Below are 26,777 nucleotides of genomic sequence, written 5' to 3'. Positions count from 1 at the left end.
GAGGGACTTGGAAAGGCTGGTGAGAAGAGCAGAGCCAGGCCTGGGAGGTTGATGAGGGTCCCCCGCGCTGTCCCCTCGGCCTGATGGAGGCCTGGTCCCCAGGGAGGACTTGGCAAGGCCCCTCTGAGCCTCAGGAGGGGCCGGGGCCACGCTCAGGATGCCCCATTTGCCCGCTCCCAGGCTCCGGCGGGTTTGGGAGGGTCTGACCTCTGCCCCCAGCAGCCCCCAGGCTGGGCGCGAGTCCCCATCTGTTAGGATTTCAGGGTGGCAGCCATTAGACTTCCCGTCAGACTTTTTTCCTTTTTTCAGTCTGTAAATGGGGAACAGCCTTACTGTGACTGTTCCGCTGAGCCCACCAGGCACTTCTGACAGAGCTGAGCTCAGTCCCGGCCGCGACCACACACCAAGGCTCAGCACTGGCCGGGCTTTCATCCTGATGGCAACCTGGGGGCGGGCACATTCGTGGCCTGCACTTCACAGGCAGGAAACAGAAGTTAGAGGGCGTGTGTGCCTGGACATGCAAATAACCAACATTTCAACACCAGGTGCCTGGGTAGTCAGGCATCGTCGGGTCAGGTGACAAGGCCTCTGGCCTGGCCGGGTCGGGACCAGCTGTGGACCCCTGGGGCACATCCCTGCACTGCTCAGAGCTGCCTTCACCCACCTGGGATGCGGGGCCCTGACCCTGCCCTGCCCCCTCCAGGGTGCGGAGCTGGAAGCCCTGCCCACACCTGGCTCAGTGGGGAGAGGGGGCAGCTGTTGGGTGAGCTCTGTGGCCTCCCAGAACTTGGTCCCTCTGAGCCTCAGTTTCCTCATCTGCAAAGTGGGTGGCCAGTCCACGTTGCTGGGAAGGGTGGAGCTGGTGAGAGCAGACAGGGGCAGCAGGAGCTTGGTGGCCCCCGCCTGCTCCATGACGTGAACGGCAGCACGTGTCCAGCTGTCCCTGTACACCAGGAATCACACAGCTCGTCTGCGGTGGTGGGTTCAGAGCAGCAACCCAGTCCTGAGCGGAGGGCGGTGGAGCCGCCCAGACCTGGTTCTCACCCTTGGGAGCTCATGGCTGGCGGTGAGGGCTAACGTGAAAGTAAATCGGCAGAGTGCCGGGACCTGAGTCTGCACGGGGAAGGGAGGCGGTCAGGAGGGCTTCTGGAGGCAGTGGCCTCTGAGCCAGAGCTCCACTATGAATAGCTACTTGCCTAGTAGATAGCATAAGGGCCCCCCAGGTAGGAAGGGCAGTGGGTACAAAGACCCTGAGGTGTGGCTCCCCTGGCAGCTCCAGTACTCTGTGAGCAGTGGGTGCCCAAGAATGCGGGGAGGGACCATTCCAGACGAGCCTTGAATGCCACATTCAGGCCTTGGGCTGTGTCTGCAGGGCCCAGGGCAGGGGGCAGTGAGTGCAGTGAGGAGGTACCTATGCGATCAGAGGTCAGGCGAGCACGGAGGAGAGAGAAGGGTGCAGCAGAGATCTAGGGGGTAGAGACTGGTGGGGCTTCAGGATCTATTGGATCTGGAGGGCCAGGGAGAGTCAGGATGAATTTCACCAGGTAACTACCAGGCTGCTCCTTTGAGCCAGGTGAGAGCACACAGCCATAAAGGACACAGGGCCCTGTGCGCCGAGGTTTACAGATAGCGGTGGCAACCAGTCAATCAAACGAATCACGGGTAAACATGTAGGTGCACACTGGCAAGTGTTGTAAACGCTGTGACCGCCTGTGACCTGAAGGAAGGATCCACGTAGACGGGAGTGGGGGGTGAGGGTGGGGACCAAGCAGAAGAAAGGACATGTGCAAAGGCCCTGTGGTGAGGGCAGCTTCCCCAGTGGGGCCAGGTGCAGATAACACAGGTACCCAGTTCAGTGAGGCAGGCGCCAGCTCACGGGCACCTGGAAGCACAGGGTGAGAAAGCCAGTTGGACCTGGTTATGTTTGGGGGTGCGAGAGGCCATCAGAGGGTGTCCCCTAGTTTCTGGCCTGGGGGCAGAGGGTTCAAGAACATGGGAAAGGAGGCAGAGTGTGTGGAAGGTAAGCCAGGACAGCCTGGAGAGGTCACCAGCCCGGTGACAGGCCTGGGGCTCCAGGGAGGCTGGGGCTGGGAGCACAGGATCTGGCGCTCAAGATGGGAATTGAGGCTCTGGGGCGGATGGGGTCCGATGGGGCGGCCAGTCCCTGTGCTCCAGGCCTGCCTTCGAAGCGAAAGGACTGGCGCCCTGCTTCTGACCGGGCCCCTTCTGTTCCTCGAGGAGAGCAGGAGGGGCTCCGTGGGAGAGGGAAGGAGGGCAGGGGTCTTGGGGCCTCTGGGGCAACGCTCCTCTTCCCTCCCCCACGCAGCATCCACAACGGGGTGATCGCTGTCTTCCAGCGCAAGGGGCTGCCCGACCAGGAGCTTTTCAGCCTCAACGAGGGCGTCCGGTGAGTGGTCGTTTGTCCCATCCGGGCCTGGGTCTGTAAGTGGTGGGAGGGCTGTGCCAGGTGGGAGGCCCGCCGCCCCCGCCCTCCCCCCACCGCCCACCCCCACCCCCACCCCCACCCCCGCGCTGGTCCACCGGCCTCAGGTTCCGCCTTTAGAGCCCAGGTGGGCGGTGACCACCACGTGGACCTTGACCCCAGGCCCTGTCCCGTGGCCTTCACCCCCACCCTCCTGAAGACTCCTTTTCAGGGGAAACAGGGAGGGACTGGGACGGTGGCTCAAGATAACGCCCACGTGCCCGGCTGGTGTTAAGCATCACAAAGCATATTTATTCTGTTAAAGAGGAAGGACTGGGACTTCCCTGGTGGGGCAGTGGTTGAGAATCCGCCTGCCAACGCAGGGGACACGGGTTCGAGCCCTGGCCCGGGAAGATCCCACATGCCGCGGAGCAACTAAGCCCGTGTGCCACAACTACTGAGCCTGCGCTCTAGAGCCTGCGAGCCACAACTGCTGAGCCCAAGTGCCACAACTACTGAAGCCCACGTGCCCAGAGCCCGTGCTCCTCAACAAGAGAAGCCACCGCAATGAGAAGCCCGCGCACCGCAACGAAGAGTAGCCCCTGCTCCCCACAGCTAGAGAAAGCCGTGCGCAGCAACGAAGACCCAACGCAGCCAAAAATATAAACAAAAAAAAAAAAAAAAAGAGGAAGGACCCACCTGCCTAATGATGGGAGTGTTGTTCCCAGAAAAGCAATCACAGCCCCGCCGAGTACCCCTCGTTTCCTGTGAATAGCTGAGAACTGAGCGCTTGTGAAGGAGCCCAGGATGGACCAGCTTCGAGGGAATCTGCGAAGCCGAGGCATTAGTCCTGCATTTTAGTGGAGGAGGCTGAAGCTGAGAGAGGTCGGGAGACTTGCCCGGGGTCACAGCCGCCGCAAGGAGGCACTTCCTGCCTGTGTGCCCGTTCCCTCGCGCCCTGGCCTGTGCCACCCCGTCCCTACAGCAAAAGAATATCTGGGAAAAATAGGCAGCAAACCTCCTCATAGGTTGGGGCAGGAGTAGAAGGGTAATAGGGGCAGGGTCCCCCCACTCCGACCCTAAATGGCTAAAATGGCCCTTACAGACAGATAACCTGAGGCCCAGGGCGGGAAAGGGGCTGCCTGAGGTCACAGCAGGGCCTTGTTGCCTCTCCCAGGCTTGATGTGTGTGACTGTTCCAGGGGGTCCTGCTTTCTTCGGGCTCATGTGGCCACTCAGGGATGGGACCCCAGGAGCCCCATTTTCCTAACATGCCTCTGCATCCCTCGCCTTTGCCCAGCCTTGGGAATGGCCGGGGACGGTGCAGAGTAACAGGACTCTGATGTCTGGCCGTCATTCTTGTTTTCTGCCATTTTATATACGTGTGTGTGTGTGTGTAGTTTCGTGTATTCACAAAGTTGTGCAACTGTCTTTAATTCCAGGGCTTTTTCATCACCCCAAAAGGAAACCCCATATTTATAGACAGGTAGTCCCCATTCCCCTCTCCCCCCAGCCCCAGGCCAACACCAAATAGATATATAGATGTTTTGTTTTTTTAAGATACAGTTTATCCTTTTACAATGTACAGTTCATGGTTTTTAGTACATTCACAAGCTTGTATAACTATCACTATTTAATTCCAGAACATTTTCATCACCCGCCCCAAAAAAACCCTGTACCCCTTACGGTCACTCCCTGTTACCCGCACCACCCCCCCACCCCGGCAGTCTCTGGCCGATACCAATCAACTTTGTCTCCATGGATTTGCCTGTTCTGGACATTTCATATAAATGGAGTCGTACTACATACGTGTGGCCTTTTGCATCTGGCTTCTTTCACTCAGCGTAATGGTCCTCCATACTCGGGGGTCATCCAGGCTGGGGCAGGTATCAGCGCTTCATTTCTTTTTATGGCCAGATAATATCCCATTGTGTGAAAAACACCACTGTGTTTATCCAGTCACCTGTTGATGGACATTCGGGTGGTTTCTGTCTTTTGGCTGTTGTGAGCAGTGCCGCTGGGAGCCTCTGTGTAGGAGGCCTTGTGTGGAGCTGCGTTTTCACTGCTCTCGGGTCTGCACCTGGGGGCGGAATTACTGGGTCATATATCGGCTCTACCTTTAATCTTTTGAGGAACCGCCCAGCTGTTGTGCCCAGAGACTGCACCATTTTACATTCCCACTAGCCGTGTATGAGGGTTCAGTTTCCCCACCTTCTCACCAACACTTGTTACTGCCCGGCTTTTTTTTTTTTTTTTCTGCCTGGGGTTTCGATTCTCACAGCACCAGTGGAGGTGAAGTGCCATCTCGGGGTTTGGGTTTGTGTTCCCCTGGTTACTAATGATGGTGCATCTTCCCACGCGCTTATTGGCCATTTGTGTATCTTTGGAGAAATATCTAGTCACGTCCTCACGTCACTGGGCTAAGGGGGTTGGTCTCCCACTGCAGGAGGCCCCCAGCCCGGCCCCCAGCCCTCGCTGGCACCGTGGGGTCTCTGACTCCTGCCCTCCCTCTGCTCTGCCCTCCCGCCCACAGGCAGCTGCTGAAGACGGAGCTGGGGTCCTTCTTCACGGAGTACCTGCAGGTGGGTGCTGTTTGCTCTCCTGAGGGGTTGCTTCCTGAGCTGGCCGGGGGGAGGGGCCGCCGGCTCCCGGTGGGTACGTGGAGCTCCGGGTTCAAGGTCTCCGCCTGGCCACGACTCAGTTTCCCCTGTCCAGCCAGTGTGGCTTGTTGGGTAGGTAATACGATGGGATGCAGGTGAGTACTGACCGCTCTGCCTGGCACGTGGCGCGGCTCGAGGTCAGTTTTGTGATGAGTTGTCCGCCTCCTGGAGCATGAGTTTGGGTCCCCAGAGCCCGCGGCGGGTCATCTACAAACCCCAGGGCCCTGAGCCGCGTGGCGATGACGTTAGCGTGGCACCAGTGTCGCCGAGGCTGAGCTGTCCCAGGCGCTGCAGCCACAGGCCTGCACAGTGGATGAGCACATGGCACCCTGGGGCTCGGGGCGGGGAGAGGACCCCCGAGGTCGCACAGGCAGGAAGGCCGAGGTGCTGCAGGCGGGGGCATCCTCACGCAGGCTCGGAGCGGGGCGCCCAGCCTCCTGCGAGAGGGTGAGGAGAGGACCAGCCTGCGGCTCCGCCCGTCCTGTGGGTTTAGGGTTGTTTTTTTTTTAATTTAACAGCTTTATTGAGGTGTAATTCACCTACCATACTGCACACCCACTGAAAGTGTGCAGTTCAGTGGTATTTAGTGTATTCACAGAGTTGGGCAACCCGTCACCACTAATTCCAGGGCTTTTTCATCACCCCAAAAGGAAACCTCATGTTTATAGATAGGTAGTCCCCATTCCTCTCTCCCCCAGCCCTAGGTCACCACTAGTCTATTTTCTGTCTCTCTGGATTTACCTGTGTGGACATTTCACGTTAGTGGGATCTCACAGCGCGTCGCCTTTGGCGTCTGGCTTCTCTCACTGAGCACAGAGTTTTCGAGGTTCATCCATGTTGTGCCTGTATCAGAACCTCATCCCTTTTTACGGCCAAATAATATTCCACTGCGTGGCGAGACCACGTCTTGCTTATCCATCCGTCCGTCTGTGGTCCCCGGGTTGTTTCCACTCTCTGGCTGCTATGACTGCTGCTGAGACCACGTGGTGTCACTCAGCCGCGCCCAGGGTGAGAGTGCAGGGGGGCTGCCGTTTGAGCCTCATGGCAGTGGGTGATGGCAGCGCTCGAGCCAGGCCTTTGGTCCCGGGGCCCCTCTTGCCTGAAAGTCCCTCCTTCCTTGTGGGATGCGGGGGCAGCTGCCTGCCCGCCCGCTCAGCCTGGAGCAGGAGGCCCAGGCCTGGCCTGTCTCTTGGGGGCGGTGAGGGTGGGGTCGCTGCACCACCTCCTAGCTGGGACAGCCTGGTTGGGTCAGTTGCCCACGTGCGCCCGGGGAGCTGAGGTTCCAGCTCTGCGACAATTGGACTGGGACGTCGGTGAGTCCTTCCCCCTCTGGGCCTCGGCTGCCTGTTGGTGGAGCGTTGGGGGCCCTGGGTACCCCCGGGGCGGTGACAGCATCTCCACGTGTGCCTTGCAGAACCAGCTGCTGACAAAAGGCATGGTGATCCTGCGAGACAAGATCCGCTTCTACGAAGGTGAGTCTGGTGGCCCACTGCCGGGACCGGCTGCCAGGCCACGCTGCTTGCGGGCGTGGCCGCTGGGAACCGTGGCCTCACCTGGGCTCCACCTGGGGCTCTGGGTGGGTGGTGTGGCCCTTCTGGTCGAGAGAGCCCAGAGGGGCAGAAGCAATGCCTCGAGGGCAGCAGGGCTGAGATCTGACCCCGGGAGGGGACCCTGCTGGGAAGAGCATCTGCCCCACTTCTTGCTGGGGCCCAGGAGGGCTGAGGGATGTCTGGGAGAAGCCCCCTGCTTCACCTCACTGCCCACGAGGCCTTCTGGCCCCCGTGAACCCCGTCCCAGCAGCCTGGGAGAACCCCCATCAGGATCTTTGAGGACCAGAGGGGAACTGGTCTAGACCCGGGGGGAGAGGTAGAGCTGGAAGCTGCCGCCTGGAGGACCAGCTGTTGTGGGCTCCCTGCCAGGGTTTGGGGCCCAGGCTTGGTGCGGGGCCTTCTGGGCAAGTGTTCTCTTTTAATGCTCATACCCACCCTGTGAGGCCTTTGGGTCACTGTACCCATTTCACAGCTGGGGGACAACACAGCGATGGCCCTCAACTTGTCCATAGCCACAGTGCGCGTGTCCATGGGCTGGGGGTGACAAGTACTGTGTGTACACCTCCTGGCAGGAGTGAGTTGGTGTAGAGAGAAATCAAATTACGGGGGGAACCCAGCTCAAACCGACACATCTTGCTACGGGCCCGCTGTGTGTCAGGCCCCATGCAGGCCACGACCCTCCCTCTGTGTGCCAGACACCAGCCCCCACACGTCCTCACCCTGTGCTGGGCTTGTCCCGAGGGTTTCCATTGCCTGACTCCTAGATCACCCAACAACCCTGTGAAGAAGGTTCCATTGTTGTAGCCACTGAACACTTGGGGAAACCGAGGCACAGAGGAGCTGAGTCACTCGCCCGAGCCGCACAGCCCTACCTGGCAGCCCGGCTCCCGGGCCTGCACTCCTCTCTGCTGCTCCAGGTTCCTCCTCGAGTTCTCAATGACCCCAGAAAGCACGGGTCTTAGCCCATTTCACAGAGGCAGAGACTGAGGCCTGGGCTGCTCAGCATAACTCAGAGCCGCGTGTCCTGTGTTCCTCCTGCACCGCCTCTGCATGTGTCGGGTGGAAGCAGCCAAGGCAGGAGCCTGAGAAGGGCTGTGAGAACCACAGGCGTGGGGGCAGGAGGCACAGGCCGTTGGGGGTCTGAGCGGGCTTCCTGGAGGGGGCAGCACCAAGCCAGCAGGAGGATTTGCTGGCGGAGATGCCCTCGCACGCCCCTCTCCTGACTCAGCACATTCCGGCAGTGCCTGCCCTCCCACCAGCTCCGGCCCAGGGGAGCTGGGACCTTTGGAGAAGAGGCGCTTTGTGTGGCTTGGTGGAGTCTTGCCCGCAGTGGCCGTGTCCGCCAGGCCACCCAGGAGGGAGCACCGACCCCATCCAGCCGCCCCTGGCCTCAGGGACAGGCACAGAGCCCCAGGCTGGGGGCCAGAGGGCCCGGCCTCCAGTTCCCATCCGGCCACAGACTCTGTCATTTCCTTCTGTCCCCACTTTAGCACAGGGGATTAGACAAGCTCCACCCATGTGCTCACTACAGGTCAGGCCCCAGGTAGCCTTTGGGGACCTGGAGATGGACCTAGGCCGTGCCTGGCGGGGGCTCACAGCCCAGCTGGGGACACAGACATGGACCAGATAGTGAGAGTCCACTGTGATGAATGTCAAAGTGAAGGGAAGCCCTGGGGAAGGAAGGGCTAGTTCCACCTTGGCAGTCAGGGAGGGCTGCGTGGAAGCGGCGGCCTTTGAGTCAGGCCTCGAAACATCTCTTCGGGAGGACATCTGCCCCCCTTCAGCCAATGCAGTGGGGACAGTGGCTGACATCACACTCCGAGGGGCTGCCTTGGGAGCCTCCCCCTTCTGCCTTCTACCGGGTCCCAGGGAGAGCTCTTCCTTAACACTGCTCCCTGCGGCCAGCCATGTCCTCAGCCTGTGTTTCTGCTGGAGGTGGTGGGTAGCCCCACGAGGGGCAGCCCAGGACCTTGCCACCTGCCCCCCTCCAGCCTCCAGCAAGGCCTTGAACCCGAGCACAGTGATTCCTGGAAGTGGGAGGCCTGGAGGGGCCTGGAGGTGGAGGCCTCCCTCCCTGGGGCCACATTCAAGGTGGTGGTTCGGTGGGCTCGGCTGCAGTGGGGTTAGCTTCTCAGCAGCCAGACACTCTGAGACTCTGAGGGGGAGCCCGGGGTTTCTGCAGGCTCCAGGCTCTGGGCTCTGCCTGTCCTGCAGGAATCCCAGCCTGTTAAGGTCAGGCCACCAAACTGCACTGCGACCGCCCTCACACGCTTGCCTCCGAGCCTGGCCACCCTCCTCCAAGCCCCTGCTGTGGCCTTTCCAACTGCCCTGTGGTCACCACTGAGATCTGAGCTGAGATCAGCCTGGTGCATTCCTGTCTCCAGGGCCTGCACAATCAGACTGAAGAAAGGAAGACAGACAGGCTGACCCACACCCCATCCTGGGAGAACCAGCTCAAGGGCACGGCCGCTGGGTGGCGTGGGTCCTGCTGAGCGTCAGCTCGGCCTCAGACCATGCGGGCCCGCTAGTCAGCGCCAGGCTAACAGCTGAGCACTTGCTACGGGGCAGCTTTTGGCCTTTGAGTGTGGACACGTTGATCACGCCCATTTTACAGAGGACCACACTGAGGCTCGGGCTGAGGGACTCCCTGGGGCCCCAGGGCGGGGCTTCGATGCCGTGTGCTTGACTCACCCCTGCCGACCCTGGCGCCCCCAGACCGCAGTTCCCTGGCAGCAGAGAGCCCGGCCAGGGGACGGAGCCGAGCTTCCTGGCCCCTTGGCGTGTGGCTCTGGCGGGGCCCGGACTGTACGACATCCCCTTTCCGCCCCGTGGGCTGGAGAGCAGCCTGCGCTCCGCAGACGCCGCCTGGCCCGCGCCCAGAGCCGCCCCACGGCCGCCCAGGGAACTGAGCCGCCTTTCTTCTCGCCGGTGACGGCGGGGACCTCAAGGGACCTTTGTATGCAGGCAGAGCTCCTCGGGTGGCGGGCACCCACCGTCCTGGGTTCCATAGAGCCCGGTGTGGGGTGTGGGCCCCCGGTCGGACCAGGAGTTGGCCAGCAGTGCTCCAGTGCCAGCAGACGGGCTGCATGGAAAGGTGGACCCGCCCTCTTCACGGTCACCCCCACCAGGCTCCCCTCCCAGAGCCCGGCATCTAGAGACCCGGGGGCTTTATGGGGGGAGGGGGGCGGGGGGTGGGGGGCTCAGAGCCCAGGAGAAGTGAGCACAAGAGGCAAAGGCCCTTGACCGACCTCCTGGTTCCCATGGAAATCTTGAGGAGTCGGGCATGGGCGGTGCGCTCTGGGAGGCTGGCCAGCCCGTGACCCTGGCCCCTCCACTCCTGGAGATGCCCACCGCCACGGCCGTGTTTCTCCAGCCAGCTGCTAGTCTGGCTTCCAGGTGGGGTCCCGCCAAGGAGCAGAGGCCTCGGCGACATGTCCCGGAGGCCTGCTTATCCTGACCCAGCAGCCTTTCATCCCAGCTCTCCGCTCCTTCCAGGCAGAGGGGCTGAGGGTTCAGCACTTGGCGTTTCCTGGGGGAGCCCAGAGCCAGCTTGGGGGCACCTCAGCTGTCCCCACCCCCAGTGTCTGTCCACCTTGTGACTGGGGCTGCTGCTTCCCCAGAGCCGGCAGAAAGGCCCACAGAGCTTGTCCAAATGCCTGCTTTCCACACATGTGCTTCCATGGTTCATGTGCCAAGGGTGTCCACCAGGCAAAACGGTCCACCTGAATTAGCTTGGATATCACCTCCTCCAGGAAGCTCTCCCTGCGTGACCCCCTCGTACCTGGGACAACTGCTGCTGTTGGATGCGGTTTCCCTGGCTCCCCAGATCCCACCCCAGGCAGCCTGGGTGGTGGGGACCCAGGCCCTTGAGGGAGAGACCCGCACCTCTCCGAGGCCCAGGCACTTCATCTGCCCGGTGGGGGTCACTCCTCCCTCACCAGGGTGGCTGTTCACTGTCCTGCTGCCCTGTCACGTGGTGGGACTGGGGCAGTTTGGGGCTCAGCTGGGTCCTCAGTGCCAGGCTTGGCACAGCGTAGCTGCCGCGTGAATGTCGGGTGGACAAAGGGACAGACCGATGGGTGGGCAGAAGGAGGGGGAGGGCGGATGAGACAAGGGTGTGAGTGGAGCGCCTGTCGGGCCGTGCCTGTAGGGCTCGTGTGCAGTGGAAACGCGCCCACCGGCACCTCTCTGCCCCAGGCCCTGCTTCATCTCCTTTCTTCCTGTCAGCTCTGAGGGGTTCGCCCTGCTACAGCCCCATTGTATTAGTGGGGCAGCTGAGGCTCAGGGGGGTGAAGCTGGGGGTCCGGGCCCATTGCCCCGGCAGGTGGTGGTGGGGGGCCTCCAGGGCCTGGCCCTCAGCTCCCGCGTCCTCCTGCTGCCAGGAGAGGTGACTCGCGACCTGGGAAGGCGGGAAGCGTCTGCCGGCGCCCGTTGGGGTAATGGTGACGGTCCCTGTGCCCACAGGACAGAAGCTGCTGGACTCGCTGGCAGAGACCTGGGACTTCTTCTTCAGCGACGTGCTGCCCACGCTGCAGGCCGTCTTCTATCCGGTGCAGGTGAGCGGCTCCTGGGCCGCAGGGAGAGCCCATCCCGGCCTGGAGATGGGCACACCTCTGCCCTTGTTGCCCCATGCGGGCCGTCTGCGCCTGCGCTCGCCCCCGAACTCCCAGAGCCTGCTCCCCACCCCCAAGGTGGGCCTAAGGACGGCTCCATGCTCAGAGCCTTGGGAAGCCCTGAGCAGCACACAGTAGGCCGTGCCCGGCGTGCAGTAGGGGCTCTGTGCGTGACAGTCACCCTTCCCTTGCCTGAGGGAGCCACGTGGGGCCCTCTCCCCGCAGAGCGAGGGTCATCTGGGGAGGAGGACGGGGCGGAAGGGGGCCTGGGGGTCAGTGGTCCGTCCCTGTATCTGGCCCCAGAACTGGTGGGGGCAGGGGAGCAAGGGTCTCACGTGATAGCGGCGGCCCCCACATCTGCAGGGCAAGGAGCCGTCGGTGCGCCAGCTGGCTCTGCTGCACTTCCGGAACATCATCACCCTCAGTGTGAAGCTGGAGGACGCGCTGGCCCGGGCCCATGCCCGCGTGCCCCCCGCCGTCGTGCAGATGCTGCTGGTGCTGCAGGTGGGCGGGGCCCGTGGGGGCTGCGCTCAGCCCGGTGCCGGGCACAGGCAGCGTGTCTCAGGCCAGGCTCCCCGGAGACAGAGCCTGAGATGTGGATGTGGGGCCACGTGACTTCTCAACGGTGGGGGAGGGCGGGGGGAGGGACTCTCAGGAGAAACCTGGGAGGGAGAAGGAGGCAGCGGGGGCTGAGGAGGAGCTGGACGAAGGTGTGGGTTCGTTCACAAGAAGGCCGGCCCGGGAGCCCACGGGGAGCCCAGGAGTGTGGACGGAGTGTCCCTCGAGGGCAGCGGGGCCAGGCCTTTACTCCCCCATCGGTCAGTCACTGGGGTTGGGGGCCACCTCCTCCCACTGCCCACAGCAGTTCCAGACATTTCTGATGGACCTTTCTGCAAACTGCTGCACCCCAAGCCCTGTGACGGGCACGGCACCCTACAGTTTGCCAGCCTATCTCACTGTCACAGCACCAGGATGGGCACCATCAACCACCCCATTTTACAGGTGGGGAAGTAGAGTCCTCGCTTGCCTGGAGCTATGATGGCCGGGAGCCTGGCCTTCCCTGAGGCTGACAGGCTCCAAACCCTGTTCATTGTCCTGAACCCACCCATGCACGTGGAAGTCCTTCTAAATTTATGTCTGTGAGGTTGGTCCTGGGGCCCAGGGCAGCTAGTTGAAGATTCCAGAGCAAAGAAGGGGCTGATGAACGTGGACGTTAGAAGGGTCGAGGGGCTACACTCGGTGGGAGCCGGTGGTCATCCTGGCGGCCACGCAGGGCAGCGACTGGAGGGACATTGCATCCCTCGGCCTATTTCCTCATCTGTGTGATGGAGTAAGACCACCTACCTGGCAGGGCAGGTCCAAGGATAATGAGGAGAAATGGACACAAAGTCCTCCATGGTGCACTTCCTCTTGGGGGCAGGAAGTGATGAGGCTGGGATTTCAAGCCAAGGAATAAGGTCTCATATTGATCCCATGAACAGCCCCTGGGTGGCGGCCAGGCCGGAGTGGTGCTGCCCCCTGGTGGTCGCTGTGCCTCATGCAGCTTCTGGGCTTGGCCCCATTTTCCCCCAGAGTGTCCTTCTGCCCCTCCTGGGTGCGATCCCTACCCCCAACCTCAACCCTTTGCTCTCGCCTTGGCCTCCACTTTGAATGGCCTTGTCCCAGCCCTGCGGTGAACTTGTCCCCACTGTTTTCAAGTCCCAGATGGACCTGAGGTCACAGCTACTGGTCAGCATATCTGTTGAGGGCCTACTGTGTGCCCCGTGCTTCACCTGCAGAATCACAGTTCCTTCTCACCGGGGTCCCAGAAGCTGAGTAGCAGCCCTGCATCTGAGCGTACACAAATAATGCAGCCCCGGGGCCCCCATTTCCTCACTGTGCAATGGGGAGCAGAGACCAGACATCAGAAACAAATTCTGGGAATGAAGGGACATGAAGTTTGTGAAACGCCCGGCACAGCTCAGCAGTGTCGTCATGCTCGTCCACAGCACTGTTGCTGGGGGCGGGGACGGCTCCTTCAGGTTCACCTGGATGACTTCCAGGGGCACCCCCTCCTTGTCCAAACACAGCTGGATCCATGGAGTCTGTAGTGATGTCCCCTCTTTCGTTTCTCATATTAGTCATTTAGGTCTTCTCTCTCTTGCTCTTAGTTGGTCTGGCTAGAGGCTTGTGGATTTTATTGATCTTTTCAAAGCTTTTGGTTTTGTTGATTTTCTCCATCCATTTTTCCGTTTTCAATTCCGTTGATTTCTGCTGATTCTTCTTTTTTTTCTTCTGCTTACTTTGGACTTAATTTGCTCTTTGTCTAGTTTCCTAATGTGGAAGCTTAGATGACTGATTGTAGACTTTTTATATTCTAATGTATCCATTCAGTGCTGTAAATTTCCCTCTAAGCACTGCTTCGATGCATCCCGATAATTTGGACGTTAGGTTTTCATTTTCATTTAATTCAAAATATTTAAAAATTCTTCTTTGACCCCTGTGTCATTTAGAAGTGAGTTGTTTAATCTCCATGTGTTTGGGGGTTTTCAGTTATCATTGTGTTATGGATTCCTGGTTTAATTTCTTTGTGCTCTGAGAGCAGACATTGTACGATTTCTGTTCTTTTAAATGTGTTGAGGTGTGTTTTATGGCCCAGAATATGGTCTGTCTTAGAGAACGTCCCACGTGAGCTTGAGAAGAATATGAATTCTGCCATTGGACAAGTTGTCTATAGCTGTCAATTATATCCAGTTGATTGATGGTGTTGTTGAGTTCATCTGTGTCCTTCCTGATTTTCTGCCTGCTGGATCTATTTCTGAGAGGGGTGTTGAAGTCTCCAACTAGGAGAATGGATTTCTCTGTCTCTCCTCACAGCCCCATCACTTTCTGCCTCCGTAGTTTCCTGCTCTGTGTTAGGTGCGTACACATTAGGGATTGTTATGTCACCTCGGAGAACTGACCTCTTTATCATTAGGTAATGACCTTCCTTATCCCTGATAAATTTCTTTGGTCTGAAGTCTGTCCTGTCTGAAATTGACCTGGCTACTCTCGCTGTGATCTGTGTTATCATGATCTGTGATCTGTGATCCATGTTATCACGTATAATCCTGCACACCCTTACTTCTCGTCTGTGTGTGTCTTTAATAGTTTAAGTGGGTTTCTTGTAGGCAGCACAGAGTTGGGTTCTCGCTGTCTTGAACCATCATTTAACGTTAACCTGGGTGTATCTTGTTTCTTAACTGCTGGCAGCCCCTTGAGGATGATTCATTCGTTCAGAGACATCATTCATTCAGCAAGCACTCACTAAAAACCTGCTGTGTGCCCGGCCCTCTGCCGGGGGTGCTGGGGACCCAGAGCTTGCCCCCTGGTCAGCTCACAGCTGAGTGGGCAAGACCACGGCTGTCCCGTGGGCAGCCTCATTTTCCAGGCTTTGGCTCCAGTGAAATGGGAGGAGGTGGAAAACCCTTCAGAGCTCTGAATGAGGGGAGGCGTTGGGAGGAGCTGGGTGGTACCTGGCAGGGGAAGCAGTGTGGGAGGGGGAGGGGCGGCTCCATCAGATGGACGGGCCTTGACCGCCCAGCTTGGATACGGACCTGGACCTGGGCCTGGCCCAGGGGGCAGCCTTCCCCGCCTACAGTGCTCCATGGGGCGCGAGAGTGAGGGTGTGGGACCAGGTGAATGAGCTTGGCCCCCCAGGACTGCCCAGAGCCTCTGGGAAGCCAGCTCATGGAAAGGGACACACAACTGTCCCGAGGGGGAGGTGCAGGGTGCCCAGCCTAATTTGGCCACAGACCCCTTTCCCGCAGACGGCATGGTCTCCCAGCCACGCCGGCTCCTGTGTGCAGCGGGCAGCCACCAGGGCGTTAAAGCAGGAGGGTGGCTCAGAGGCCCCAACCCGAGAGATGGCTGGGAAGGGAGGGTGCGGGGCCACCGCCATGGGGGCCAGGACCCCGGGGGAGGGGGAGGGCGCTGTTCGTGGTGGCCTTTGAGCTAAGCACGGCTGGTCTAGGGAGGCAGGGGACAGGCCGACCGGCGGATCCCCGCACCCCTCCCTCTTGCAGGGGGTGCACGAGTCCCGGGGAGTGACCAAGGACTACCTGCGCCTGGAGACGCTGATCCAGAAGGTGGTGTCGCCCTACCTGGGCACCTACGGCCTCTACTCCAGCGAGGGTGCCTTCACACACTCCTGCATCCTGGGTAGGGGTCGCCTGGGCGTGCGTGGGAGCGGGGGACCCCTGGCCCCATCCACCTCTGCCCGGGCGGGGGCCCAGGCCTCCCAGGGGAGTCGCGCAGAACCAGATGTGCAGCCACGGCAAACCTGTCCTGAGCATCCACCGGCCGTGCTGTGCGCGGGGCCCTGGGCAAAGGGGGTGGGTCACGTGGGGGCCCTCCTTCAAGGGCTGACGTCACAAGTGGTGCTGCGGTGACTCCCCTGAGAGCCCGGCAGAGGCCCCCGCATCCCCCACGGAGGTCACATCCGAGCTCAATCCTGAAAGTCAGGAGTTGGCGAGGGGGAGGACCCAGCACGTGCAAAGGCCTGGAGCCCAAGAAGTCCTGGCTTATTTGGGGACTCACGGGGCGTGTGGAGGGGTTGTGAGGTGGCCATGGCTGGGCGTCCCCGGGCTGCCTGGCCCCGTCGGTTCGTTCAGCACTGTAGACTGAGCACCTACTGTGCGCCAGCCCCTGTTCTTGGTCCTGAGGGTTCAGCAGAGACCATGCCCCACCCTCATGAGCTCTTGACCACCAGGGGAGGCAGACCAATGAGTAAACCATCCCCAGATGAGTGCCCAAGGGGACCAGTGCCCAGGTGGCATGAGGGCCATGGGCGGGGGGCTGAAGGACGGAGGATCCAGGCCTGGGAAGAAACACGTGAAGAGAACCCAGGGGCAGCGGTACGAGGGCTCATCAGGAGTGGCCCCCCGCCCAGAGGGCCCGCCCACCTGCACGTATAAAGCCTGCCCAGCTAGCATGTCCCAGCTCAGGCGGGGCTCCAGCAACTGGAGGAACTTTGAGGTCTGTGTGGCCCTGGACACCGAGACCCGTGCCAGGCAAAGAGGGAGCCTGTCTCCCGTGGTCCAGGGCGGCCCCTGGCTCATCCCACTCAGCCCTGCCACCTGGTGGTCAATTCTATGGAACTGCAGGGTCCTGAGTGGGAGCCTGAGACCTGCCTGTATATCCGTTCTCTCCCACCCCCGGGGTCTCCCCCAACACTCGGAATAAACCCCAGCCCTGACCTCACATGCTGCCCCATCCGGGCACTTGCCACTGCCTGACCTGTGGCCCACCCAGAGGGGTTTCTAGTCCCACACTCACACAGTAGGACTGCAGCTCTGAGGACAGGGGCTGTGTCTGCTTAAGAAAGTGCTGGCACGTAGCAAGTGCTTGGGTTTGTTGACTTTCCGCAGGTGAGGAAACTGAGGCACGTGCACAGGTCGCTGGCGAGGTGCATGTTTGAACCCAGGTGGTTAACTTGAGGCCCCCCGCCCCCATTCCAGGCTGAGAGGCCGGACCGAGGAGAGAAGGAGGTCACATAGGGATGGACCTAGTATCAGCTGGGGTGGAAACCCCGACTCCCCTCCAGGCTGCCCCAGCAGGAGCTACACCAGTCGGGCTTTTCCCTGTAGCGGTCCCTTCTTGCAGAGCTGGGCGCATAGTAGGTGCTTGCAGTGGGTGTTCCCTAGCGTCTGGCCAGCCCCACCCTGGCCCCATGCCTGATGCCCTGTCTGTCTGTCTGTCTGCAGAGAAGCACTTCCTGCGCCGCTCCCGATCGGGGGACATCCTGGCCAAGAACCCGGTGGTGCGGTCCAAGAGCTACAACACGCCGCTGCTGAACCCCGTGGCGGAGCACGAGGCCGAGGGCACGGTGGCCGGCGGCACGGGCATCCGCAGGCACTCGGTCTCCGAGATGACGTCCTGCCCCGAGCCCCAGGGCTTTGCTGACACACCCGGCCAGGACCCTGCTGGGACCTTCAGACCCTCCCCGGCGCCCCCGTCGGGGCCCTGCCCCAGCAGACTGTACCCCCCGGCGCAGCCCCCTGAGCCTGGCCCAGGCCCGGCCCACAGCTCCCCGGCCTCCTCCAGCCCCGAGAACCTGGTGGACCAGATCCTGGAGTCGGTCGACTCGGATTCGGAAGGCATCTTCATTGACTTTGGCCGGGGCGGTGGCCGTGGCACGTCTGAGTCTGAGGGGGCAGGGGGCCGGCAGAGCGTCGTGTGACCCAGGCCTTGTGTTTTTACTGACCCTGCGTGTACGCCTGTGCGGTGCGTGAGTGCGAGAGTTTTCTACTCTGTCCCGTCCAGTCCCCTGTCGGCCTCAGCCACTGTGGCATTCCTGAGTCTTTGTCGAAAAGACCGCCGCCCGAGACCCCGGCGCCTTTGTTCCGGGGCGTCAGGGGCTCAGCAGGAGCAGGGCAGCCTCCTGTGCGGGGAGCAGGCCCGGCCGTTCCCTGCGCCCCAGCCTGCTCTGCCCTCCAGTGTCCGCACCATGGAGACTGTGAGCCCCTCAGCTCGGCCAGGCCCCCGGAGTGAGCCCCAGGGTCAGTGGCAGAACTGCCTCCCCGCCCCCCGCTCGCCTCGGGCCACAGCGTGACCTCCTGTGTGCGCCTCTGTCCCAGACCCTCCACGCAGCCTGTCCTCGCTCGGCCTGGGGTGGCCGTGGGCGGGGAGCGGGTGGAATAAAGCTTGTCTGCCCGGCTCTCGAGCTGTGTCTGCGACGCCAGGCCCCGAGGACGTTCCTCCAGGGTCCTCACCCTCGGGCTGCACCCGGCCTCACCGGGGTCTCACCTTCCCGCTCCCAGAGGGCGCAGGTTCCCAGGGCCGGCTCTGGGCCTCTGGAGGGGGTCTTCCGGGCTGGCTGGGGAGACCCCCGGCCCCGTTCCCAGGGCTCCCCTCTCGTGGAGTTAATTTTTTGTTGGAGGTGGGGAGGGGGTGCCCTATGAGCAGATAACAGGACAGACCCAGGGCAGGTGAGCCGGTGATTGGGGGTTGCTGGGAGTCGGGTGGTCGGGGAAGGAAGGTGGGCGCCTGGTGAGAAGTGTCAGCCCACGGGGGTCTGCGGGGGGAGCCACCTGGGGGGACAAGTTTCTCCTGTCTAGTGGGAAAAGCGAGCCAGGAGCCCCTGCTCCAGCCCAGGGTGGGGTGCGCAGGGGATGGCAGGGTAGGAGCGAAGCTTCGTGGGCTGATCTGGGGACGTACTGACCGCACGGGGCCCCGTGGCTGCTTAGCACCGGGAAGGTGCCCAGGGGCGGTGGCCGAGAGCGGAAGCAAGCCAGCCTCAGCGGAACCAGGCTTGGGGGATGGTGCCCGAAGCCTGTCCCTGGTCTGAGGACCAACGAGAATGTGGCCACTCAGCTCTGCTGATGGGGCTGAGATCCCTGAACCGCCCCGCTTGGCTCCCAGCTCCCTTATGGAACCCGGGATAGGCCTGGGACCGGCTGAGCCTGGGGTGGGGTGGGGAGAATTATGGGCAAGGTCCCCTCTGGACGGAAGGACCAGGCAAAGGGTGGAGGTCGTAGCAGGGGGCTGGCTGCCTGGGCTCTGACCCCCCTTCCCCCAGGCACTGGGCCCTGTCCTGCCCTCGCCTCCTGAGTGTCGGGGGCTCTATCGTGGAGGTCTGAGCGCTGCCACCTCGTGGGCTGCTGGGCCTGCTCTGATCCCTGGGGACTCTGCTGGCACCTGCTGGCACACGGCCCCACGCCCAGGCATGACCTTTGTCTGTGGGGGGCCCTGAGCTCTTTGACCAATCCCTCCACCCCGGGCGGAAGCGGAGCCCCAGACACGGGCCAGCCGTGCCTTCCCAGCAGTGAGGAGACAGAACCCAGGGGGGTGGGTGCTGAGCCTGGGTCCCGCGGCAGCTCCAGACACCCAGGTGGGGCCTCCAGCTGGGGCTGCCCCCGCTCCCCCCATAAAGGGGTAGCCCATCAAGGTGGGCTTTGAGTGTGTCCATGTGTTGAATCCACTCTTGTTCGAAAAATGCTTGAGGTACTCTACATCAAAACACCTTGCTATAAATTGGTAAATTATAAATGAAAAATCAGTACCAGGGAACACATAAATTCGGATAGAAAACCAGCTATTGCTGGTCCCCCCAAATCTACAGAACCTTCACGTACAGACGTATGGGCCTTGGTTTAAGATGAAACCCAGGTGTCCCATCCAAGAACCAAACCTTACAATGAAGGTCACATCACCGACCATGTCTCACTTTGGCCACCAGGGAGCTCAGGCCAAGCCCCAAGCTAGCTGTGGCCGAGGCTGGCCTATGGCCCTGTGTCTGCCCCACCGGCCTACTCCCCTCCCACCCCCGAGTCCTCTCCCCACCTCTCTTCCACCTCCTGTTTCCCCACCCATTCACGGCGCTTGTTACTCTGTAATTCAGGGTGGAAACAGGGACTGTGGGGTCAGAAGCTTATGCGGTGCGGTTTTCTTTAAGAGCAGAGTGGAAAGAGACAGTGGATAAATTACATCTGCCTCGGAGGGACCAGAGCCCAAGAGAGGCTCGGAGGTTTTAGCTCATGGGAGGCCCCTCTGGAAGAAATGAATTTGTTATTAGCTTTTCTCCCCACTAGAAGGCAGCCCCATGTGGCCAGGAGGCCCCCCTGCCCTGTTCCCACTGAGCCCTCAGCCCCAGGTCAGTGCCCAGCACACGCTGGTTACTCAGTTAATTGAAGGTTGATCTGGCCTCGGCATCAGCAGGGGAGCCTTCTTCAGAGGGTGGTCCGTCTGCATCTCCAGGGCTGGGGTGCCAGAGACCAGCTCACTGTTTTTGTCTTTCTCTGGTTTATTTGTTGTAGGTCTTCCAGGGGACCCTGATGACCACGCTCGCCTTTGCCTCTCAGATGCAGAGTCTCAGGCCAGTCCACGCCTACTGCTGCTGGGGGTCTGCGTGCTGTGAGCTACGCTGGCTGTGCTCGGGTTCTGAGGCGGGCGTTCCGGAGGCATCTGAAATGGAAGGTCCCGCTAAATAATCAAAGTCAACAGCACTTCAGGCGAAACAGCCAAAAAGCAGATTGCGGAACATCCCTTGTAGGCAGAGTAGGACGTCCGCCCTGTCCGTCCAGCCACCTGCAGCAGAGGTACTCGCTGTGGAGAGGATGTGCTCACGGTGAAGGGGGTACGAGGGGCCACAGAGAGCTGCACGTCCAGGAGATCTGGGGGAAGTGAAAAAGATTTTATTAAAAAAACACACCTGGGGACTCCCCGTCAGCACTCAGTGGGGGCCGTTCTCCACCTCGGGGGGTCTTGACCTGCCCTGTGTATCTCCTTAGGGCGTCCCATGAAGCCCAGGGACGCAGTCTTAGAATAGTGTTTTCACAATAAAATGCGTAGGATGACGAGGAAACCAACTATGCTGACGTACAGCCTTGAAGGGCTCTTTAAAATGTGTGACTGGTGATGCCTTATTAACTCATCAGTAAACAGATCTCCTGCCGGTCACCTGCTGACCGGGGGTCGGGGTGGCGATGAGTGGAACCAGCAACCGCTGGGTGTGACGTCAGCACAGTCCCCACCTCTGCTGGTGACAAGCCGATTTGTCAGAGAGGGGCTGACCGCCACTCCGAGGTCAGTTAGCGAGCACAAAGCTGTCGCTTTTGCCAAGTTTCTTCCCCAGGCAGCGGGGAGTCTGAGAGCTGCACTCCAGACCCTGCCGCGCACCTCTGGGCAGGAGGGACTCCACACTCCCCTCCGCTGGGGCCATGTAAGCCCTTCAGTGTCTGCTGGCCACTTGTTCCGGGCACTGTGGGGTTGAAGGGCACACAGGATACAGGCTCCCTGCCCGCCACCCTAGGGCCTCCCCACAGTCTCAAGGGATAGCTGGTTCCAGGAACATTGCTGGTAGAGTCTGGAACTCCTGCCGGGTTGGGGGGGAGGGAGGAAGGGGAATTGGCTGTTGGGGTGTGTGTGTGTGTGTGTGTGTGTCCCCAGGACCTATATTCTTGGGAACACAGTCCTTGATGTGATGGGACAGCAATGGAAACTATGTGTAGCTGCAGGAGGGGAAGGTGTCCATCAATGGATGATGGATAAACAAAATGTGGTCCATCCATTCAATGAAATATGACTCAGCCTTAAAAAGGAAGGAAATTCTGACATGTGCTACACCGGGGATGAACCTTCCTAAGTGAAACAAGCCAGTCACAAAAGGACAAATATTGTAGGATTCCGCTTACATGAGGCACCTAGAGGAGTCAAGTTCATCAAGACAGAAAGTAGATGGTGGGGGCCAGGGGCAAGGGGAGGGGGATGTGGAGTCAGTGTTATGGGGACAGAGTTTCAGTTTTCTTTTTTTTAAACTTTTTTTGGGGGCTTCCCTGGTGGCGCAGTGGTTGAGAATCTGCCTGCCAATGCGGGGGACACGGGTTTGAGCCCTGGTCCGGGAAGATCCCACATGCCGTGGAGCAGCTAGGCCCATGAGCCACAACTACTGAGCCTGTGCTCCGCAACAAGAGAGGCCGTGATAGTGAGAGGCCCGCGCACCGTGATGAAGAGTGACCCCCGCTTGCCGCAACTAGAGAAAGCCCTCGCACAGAAACGAAGACCCAACACAGCCATAAATAAATAAATAAACTCCAATCTCCAAAAAAAACAAAACTTTTTTTGGTGGGGAGGGGGGCCACACCACACGGCATGTGGGATCCTAGTTCCCTAACCAGGGATCGAACCCGCGTCCCCTGCATTGGAAGCGTGGAGCATTAACCACTGGTCTGCCAGGGAAGTCCTGAGTTTCAGTGTTGCAATGTCAGTATGCTTAACAACACTCACTGCAGACTTAGATGTGGTTACGACAGTAAACATTATGTTACATATATTTTACCACATTAAAACACGCACGTGTGCGCACACACAAGAAGGAAAGGAAGAAAGGGAGGGGAAATGAAGAATTCCCTTTCTCCTTGCAGTTCTGCAGCGCTTGCCGTGGGGAGTGTGGATGGCCCGTGTGGGCCCCTCTGCAAGGGCCCGAGTGGAGGGGAGCAGCACTCCAGCAGGGAATCGTGTTCCCAAAGCTCAGGCGTGTCCAGCAGTGAAGTGGGCAGTACTCTTGGGGATGCTGGGAGAAGTGGGGAGGCTGCTGGGCACAGGAGCATGTGCCAGGGATGCACCGGGCACAGACTCAAGATAAGTCCCTAACATCACAATGGTCTTCTGCTCCCTGCTTCCCGAGCACACAGAAGGCCCACACTTCCTGGTCCCCTTGGGGCTGGGTGGGGTGCTGTGACCAGCTCTGGCCAGCGACTTCTGAGCAGAGGGCCCCTTTGGTGCTGGATCTTTTCATTGTCAGGCAGAGACCCTCCAGAGCTTTCTTTTTCTCTCTGTGGTGATTGGCACTATCCATATGGGGCTGCTCCAGCAGGCTGGGTCCCAGGAGGCTGTGGATGGGCAGCGTGCATGAGAAGTAGACCTAATTTGGTGTAAGCCCCTGAGACTGGGGATGTTTGTTACTGCAGCATAACCTGGCTTGACTAACTGATACACTCCTCTTTCCCAAACACTCTAGAGGAAGGTCATCTGTGGATGGGGAGAAGGCTGATACTGGGATATGGCATTTTATTTATTTATGTGTGTTGCATACCCATCGTGGGCAGAGCCAGGACCCGGGGTTCTGATCCTGAATTGGTCACTACCTTGCTGTGTAATATTGGGCCAGTCACTCATTCTCAGATTCCTCATCCATAGTGAGGATCTTTCCAGATGTAATATTCTGTGACCGGCGATATTTCTTTGCTTGTCTGTACACTATGGACACACGCAGAGCAGGGGCTGTAAGATCACAAACCCCGAGATACCAAGCATCCTTGATTAAGAAGCTCTGTGCAGATGACAGTGTATGGGGCCCGACAAGCACTTAATGGATTTTGACCTGAAGGTGATAATGACTTAATAAACTGATGGTTTCACCCAAGAACCCTTCTCCTCATTGACGGACGTGTTTGCAGAAAACTCAGAACTGCTTTAACAGACTGTAAAAAGCTATAAAAATGTAAAGTATCATCGACATCATCACAAGAAGAATTTCTCATGTTGGCATTTCTCTTTTCACTGTGGGGATTTATGTCAGCCTGTGTTTGGCCGGGGAGGAGGGACAGGGTAGCATGAAATAGGAGGATGCAGGATAAGGCAGGGCTCTTATGTGCAAGCAATGGAAGCAGATTCTGGCTGATTACCCAGAGAAGGAGTTTATTAAAGGATGTTGGGAGTTCCTAGAGTTGTCAGGAGGTGGGAGAGCCAAGCTCGAGGCTTACCTTCCAGGAACAATGCCTCAAACCATCGCATATGACAGGCCTGGTGGGAAAACTGCCACTACTGCGCCACTGCACAGGAATACTCACACCCCATAGAGATACTCCCATTGCCCAGAGAGGCTGCTATGGCACAGAGATGCTCCCACCACACAAGGATGCTCCAGTTGTACTGGACCAAACCCACAACTGTCACCAGCATCAACAGCAATCATGTCCCAGGTATTTAAACTTGTACCCACTGCAGTGTCTGCCCCCCCCCACCCCAGCTGAACATCCGAGGCTGCCCTTTCCCATAATAAATTGCAGGGCCACCTCCTCTCTTATGGTGTAGGTCGCAATGGTGGAGCCTAGTCAATGTCTGGGTCCTGGCTGCAAAGGACTCTGGGTAAACCCGTGGTCTGGCCACCTCGGGTGGAGAGACTGGTAAGGCAGGGAATCCCAATACAGCAAGGGCATTTGAAAGGTGCACGGTGTCAGAGGACACAAGCAGTGCTCCAGCCTGATGTCAAAAAGGCATCAAGAAAGAAAAAAAAAAAAAGGCATCAAGAATGTCACCTGCTCAGTTTCAAATCAAAAGAGTTTCAACAATTAGGTCCAAGCAATCAAAGACATCGTGGAGTGTGCATATGGGTTGTACTCAGTCTGCAGTCAATGCTAACGACCAAATGCATTTGCTCTAGAACTTGGACCAGGGCACGTGATAGGAGGGCAGGGAGTCGGGAAACCTGGCTGGGGTTCCTGGCCTGGCTACGCAGCAGCAGAGAAAACCCCTTACCTCGCTGGTCTGCGCCCTTAAGGGGGAGGGTTGGAACACGATCTCCCAGATGCCTTTTGGCTCAACCTATTTTGGTTTCATGGTTTTAATAAGGTTCAAAGCAGACCACGTCTTGGCTCAAGCAGCTGGCAGGGAGAGTTAATTTGGAAAAAAACAAATGAGAAGCCCGAGACCAGGGACCAGGGGTCTTTCTTTCCTCCTTCCTTCAAGCTCCCATCCCCCACTGCTTATTGATGTGGAATTTGCTGCTTGGGGGAGAAGCAGCTCTCCGACTTCATAAACATTTGTACCGAGAGCAAATTTAATAAAGCTGAGAATAATACCATTCAGATGTAATTCCTTCATTTTGCATTATTATTCTTTCTTTTCTATCGCAAAGCATTTGAAATGCAAGGAGTTATTGTTATAGCTACAAAAGGAAATGACTAACTGGTGGGTTATTGATTAGACGTGCTTGGGGAAAAACAGAAGAACCAAAAAGGGAGCTGGTCTGGGTCTCACAGTTTCTTTCTACTTCTTTTTCCTTTTATTATGAAAGGCAGGATACACCTGCATTCTTTTCCTGACAGTCATTCTGTATGATTGCTTTATTGTATATATTTAAATATCACTAACCTATGGTAGTGGAATTTGTATGAGATTTTCACAAAACACAAATGCGAGGAGGGCGGCATTCCCCCTGACATGTCTTAATACCATGAAATTACACTGCCAGCCGTAGACCAGCTGGGGGGTGTTTTCTCTTCCTTCTGTCCAAAGTCGCTTTTTGAACCAGAAAATCTGCAAATTGTCCCGCTTTCATGAGACCGATCTGACATTGATAATAAAACGTGTTTACATGCCACAAAAGGAAAAGAGAAACCAGCGCAAAGCACTAGACGAAGCCCATCAAGTGTGAGTCCCTGGCATTAGGCATCCTCTCGATTTCCTTGTCAAGTTTTGAGAGGGAAGAAGAGTTTCGACCCAGAAATAGGCCTCCTTCCTGATTCATCCGGGGGCTCAGGTATGCATGAGACTTAGAGGTCAGGCAGCACCATAGATGCTTCTGCTTTCTCACCACCAAAGTCCTTTGGGAGCAAGGAAGGTACAAATAATAACATGCAAGTGTGCTGTGTGAGGTGAACAGGCCCATGTGCTAGGATGGTTACAAATTCTTTGCACAGAAACAGGCAGCTGCTTGCGTGACGGTAGAGAGAAACAGTGGTCATTCATTCATTCATACTGATTGGGGATAGTGGCTACCATATGCCGGATGCAGGGCTAGACACTGGAGATACTGCAGCGAGCAAACAGCCTCAGGGCTCATGGCTGCCATTAGCACGACAGGCTTGAAGCTGACTGTGTTGACTTTGGGGAGGATAAAGTTTTGGTCTGTCTAACTCCCTTCCTATCCCTGGAATGGTCATGTGTCTCAGGCTCAGCCATCCAGGGCTTCCCTGGGGTTTTTTTTTCCGCTAATGCTGTCAGGAGAGAAACTCTTTGCAATTTGGCTAAAAGGTATAAAGATATTTTATCAGAGGGCATTTTGGTTGTAAGAAATAGAAAATTCAAACTAGTTCAAACAATAAGAGAATTTATTGGTGCATTTAATGAGAAAGTCTGGAGGAAGTGTGGGCCCCAGGGTGGGTTTGATCCAGGGGCTCTGCAAGGTCACCAAGGACCCAGTTCCTTGCCATCTCTGTTTTATCCTAAGCCCAGATCCCTTTGTGGTCACAGGATGGCTTCTTGCTATTCCCAGTGCACTAAGCTTCTCATCTAAGTTGGGGGAGAGGAAAGGACAGAGCAGGATTTGTTCTTCCCCAAACTTCCAGGCAAAGTCCAGCTCCTCCCACCAACTGGAGTGTCCTGACCTGCTCACTGTGGCCCAGCGAAGGCCTGCGTGATTGGCTTAGGCCCAGTGACTTCTGGAACCGGAACCAGTCACTGTAGCAGCGTGTGATATTATGCAAGCTGGCCTCTGCAATCAGATTCCCCCCTCTAGAAATGGGGAGGGTCAACACACCTGATCGTCTTGGCTGCTGTACACAGGCCACTGGGGAACACAGAGCCCACCACACGTGACCCCAGAGCTGCCAGCAGCCGTGCCACCTTCCACGCAAGGCAGCCTGGGATTGTGTAGCTGCTAGCGCCAGACCCCTCCCCCAAGAGCAGGAGTGGGAGGGACACTTGAGCAGGGGCAGGGCAGGGTCTCACGAAAGGATCCCCCTGGCTGCTGTGTTGACACAGATGGAAAGGGGCAAGGGCAGAAGCCAGGAGATGCGTTAGGAGGCTGCTGCACTGAGCCACGTGAGAGATGCTCGTGGCCTGGACCACTTGGGCCAGTGTGGGTGGACAGAAGTGGTGGCACTGTGACATGTTTTGAAGGAAGAGCTATCGGGGCTCATCCAGGGACCACGCATGGGGTGTGAGGGAATGAGGGGAGCCAAGGATGCCCCGACAGGTTTGGAAGGGGCTGGTGGAGAACCAGATGGGAAGCCCAGGAGAGGAGCCCACGTGGACGTGTGGGGATGTCAGGTGGGCAGTCAGAGGCAGGAGGC

The 26,777-nt window shown here is 58.7% G+C and overlaps 1 protein-coding gene and 1 long non-coding RNA gene across 6 annotated transcripts in view; both read left to right on the top strand.

The window, feature by feature from the left end:
• PRR5 (proline rich 5) overlaps positions 1-20,102 on the top strand; it is a 53,355-nt gene extending 33,253 nt beyond the window's left edge. For 3 of the 5 annotated variants that reach the window (XM_082421184.1, XM_082421183.1, XM_082421181.1), the window contains 7 exons: positions 2,327-2,407; positions 4,955-5,003; positions 6,496-6,553; positions 11,096-11,187; positions 11,608-11,748; positions 15,288-15,423; positions 16,968-17,920. In XM_082421184.1, coding sequence (XP_082277310.1) covers positions 2,327-2,407; positions 4,955-5,003; positions 6,496-6,553; positions 11,096-11,187; positions 11,608-11,748; positions 15,288-15,423; positions 16,968-17,443 — 1,033 coding nt within the window. In that variant the 3' untranslated portion in view covers positions 17,444-17,920. Of the gene's footprint in view, positions 1-2,326; positions 2,408-4,954; positions 5,004-6,495; positions 6,554-11,095; positions 11,188-11,607; positions 11,749-15,287; positions 15,424-16,967; positions 17,921-20,018 lie in introns of those variants that run through there. The other 2 variants (XM_082421182.1, XM_082421185.1) reach the window with 2 other exon arrangements.
• LOC309641345 lies at positions 20,098-24,567 on the top strand. The gene is made up of 2 exons (XR_014252593.1): positions 20,098-20,329; positions 22,721-24,567. It is a non-coding gene; the product is annotated as an uncharacterized lncRNA (long non-coding RNA).
• Positions 24,568-26,777: the final 2,210 nt, after the last annotated feature.

This window comes from Balaenoptera physalus (assembly GCF_965194825.1).
Source record: "Balaenoptera physalus genome assembly, chromosome: 13".
NCBI lineage: Eukaryota > Metazoa > Chordata > Mammalia > Artiodactyla > Balaenopteridae > Balaenoptera > Balaenoptera physalus.
Note: the sequence above shows the minus strand (reverse complement) of the source record. Positions and strands in the feature narration are given on the sequence as shown.